At 56.2% G+C, this 2,254-nt stretch overlaps 1 gene segment (V, D, J or C); it reads left to right on the top strand.

Annotated features, from left to right (window-relative positions):
• Positions 1-1,160: 1,160 nt before the first annotated feature.
• Positions 1,161-1,543, top strand: LOC135174081 (Ig heavy chain V region 914-like; the record flags this gene model as incomplete). The annotated part of the segment is given in 1 exon segment: positions 1,161-1,543. A coding segment is annotated over 1 exon segment (383 nt), but the record flags the coding sequence as incomplete, so codon positions are not given.
• Positions 1,544-2,254: the final 711 nt, after the last annotated feature.

Here is a 2,254-nt window from a genome sequence, read left to right as displayed (position 1 = left end):
TTTTGGCCTCAAATCTTCTCTTTTTGGCCTCAACCCTGAACCTTTGCTGCAGGGGGCAGGAGGTTGGCACTGGGCATGGGGTTGGCATCGATACCCTTAGCACCAGCATAACCAGCAGCAGCCCTGGCACAGTAGTAGGAGCCCGAATCAGCCTCCTGGAGGCTGCTGAGCTGCAGCCTGAGGCTGGCCTGGGAGTTGTCCCTGGAGAGGCTGCAGCGGCCTCGCACCCAGGGCAGGTACCAGCTGCTGCTGCCATCCTTGTGGATGCTTGCCACAAACTCCAGGCCCTTGCCCGGGGCCTGCCTCACCCATCCCATGCCATAGCTGCTGAAGGTGGAGGCTGAGGCCTTGCAGAGGAGGCTCAGGGACCCCCCGGGGGTGTAGAGGCCACTGCCAGACTCGCTCAGCTCCACAGCCTCCTGCAGCCCTGCAGCAGCAGCAGCAGCAGGAGGAGAGGAAGAGGAAGAAGGAGAAGGAGGAAGGGGAAGGAGAAGGTGGAGGAGGAGGCCAAAAAGGGAAGATTTGAGGCCAAAAGTGGAAATTTGAGGCCAAAAGAGGAAATTTGAGGCCAAAAGAGGAGATTTGAGGCCCAAAGAGGAGATTTGAGGCCAAAAGTCGAAATCTGTGTCAAAAAGTGAAAATTTGAGGCCAAAAGTGGAAATTTGAGGCCAAAAGAGGAGATTTGAGGGCAAAAATGGAAGATTTGAGGCCAAAAGGGAGGATTTGAGGCCAAAAGGGAGGATTTGAGGCCAAAAGTGGAAATATGAATCAAAAGAGAAGATTTGAGGCCAGAAGTGGAGGTTTGAGCGCAAAAGAGAAGATTTGAGTCTAAAAGTAGAAGGTTTGAGGCCAAAAGTGTTAATTTGAGGCCAAAAATGGAAATTTGAGGCCCAAAAGGGAAGATTTGAGGCCAAAAAGGAAGATTTGAGGCCAAAAAGTGGAAATTTGAGGCCAAAAGGGAAGATTTGAGGCAAAAGGGGGAAATTTTAGCGCAAGACTTAAGATTTGAGGCCAAAAATGGAATTTTGAGGCCAGAAGAGAAGATTTGAGGCCAAAAAGTGGAAATTTGAGGCCAGAAGGGAAGCTTTGAGGCCAAGAAAGGATTTGAGGCTTCTCCTCCTCCTCTTCCCTCTCCTTCTCTGCTGCTGCTGCTGCTGCAGGGCTGCAGGCGGCTGTGGAGCTGAGCGAGTCTGGCAGTGGCCTCTACACCCCCGGGGGGTCCCTGAGCCTCCTCTGCAAGGCCTCAGGCTTCACCTTCAGCGACTATGGCATGGGATGGGTGAGGCAGGCCCCAGGCAAGGGCCTGGAGTGGGTGGCAGGGATCTGGAGCAGTGGTGGCACCAGGTACTCGCCCTCGGTGCGAGGCCGCTGCAGCCTCTCCAGGGACAACTCCCAGGCCAGCCTCAGGCTGCAGCTCAGCAGCCTCCAGGAGGCTGATTCGGGCACCTACTACTGTGCCAAGAGTGCCTACAGTGGTGGTTATGCTGCTGGTGCGGATGGCATCGATGCCAAGCCCCTGCCCAGTGCCAACCTCCTGCCCTGAGCCCAGAGCCTGCCCCACTGGAGGCGAATGATGGAGGCTGAGAGCAGCAAAGGTGGAGGGTTGAGGCCAGAAGGGAAGATTTGAGACCAGAAGGGAAGATTTGAGGCCACAAGTGTTAATGGAGGCTGGGAGCAGGCTCTGGGCTGGCGCCAGGAGGTTGGCACTGGGCACGGGGTTGGCATCGATTCTGTTAGCACCAGCACCACCAGCATCAGCACTCTTGGCACAGTAGTAGGAGCCCGAATCAGCCTCCTGGAGGCTGCTGAGCTGCAACCTGAGGCTGGCCTGGGAGTTGTCCCTGGAGAGGCTGCAGCGGCCTCGCACCCAGGGCGAGTAGTAGGCATTGCCACTGCTGTGGATCCCTGCCACCCACTGCAGGCCCTTGCCCGGGGCCTGCCTCACCCAGCTCATGCCATAGTCGCTGAAGGTGAAGCCTGAGGCCTTGCAGAGGAGGCTCAGGGACCCCCCGGGAGTGTAGAGGCCACTGCCAGACTCGCTCAGCTCCACAGCCGCCTGCAGCCCTGCAGCAGCAGGAGGGGAAGGAAGAGGAGAAGAAGAAGCCTCAAATCTTCACCTTTGGCCTCAAATCCTCTCTTCTGGCCTCAAATCTTGTCATCTGGCCTCAAATTTCCTCATTTGGCCTCAAATCTCCACTTTTTGGCCTCAAATCTTTACTTTTGCCCTCAAATCCTCTCTCCTACCCTCGAATCT

Source organism: Pogoniulus pusillus, unplaced genomic scaffold (assembly GCF_015220805.1).
Source record: "Pogoniulus pusillus isolate bPogPus1 unplaced genomic scaffold, bPogPus1.pri scaffold_269_arrow_ctg1, whole genome shotgun sequence".
Lineage (NCBI taxonomy): Eukaryota > Metazoa > Chordata > Aves > Piciformes > Lybiidae > Pogoniulus > Pogoniulus pusillus.
This window is presented reverse-complemented; position numbering and strand designations above follow the sequence as displayed.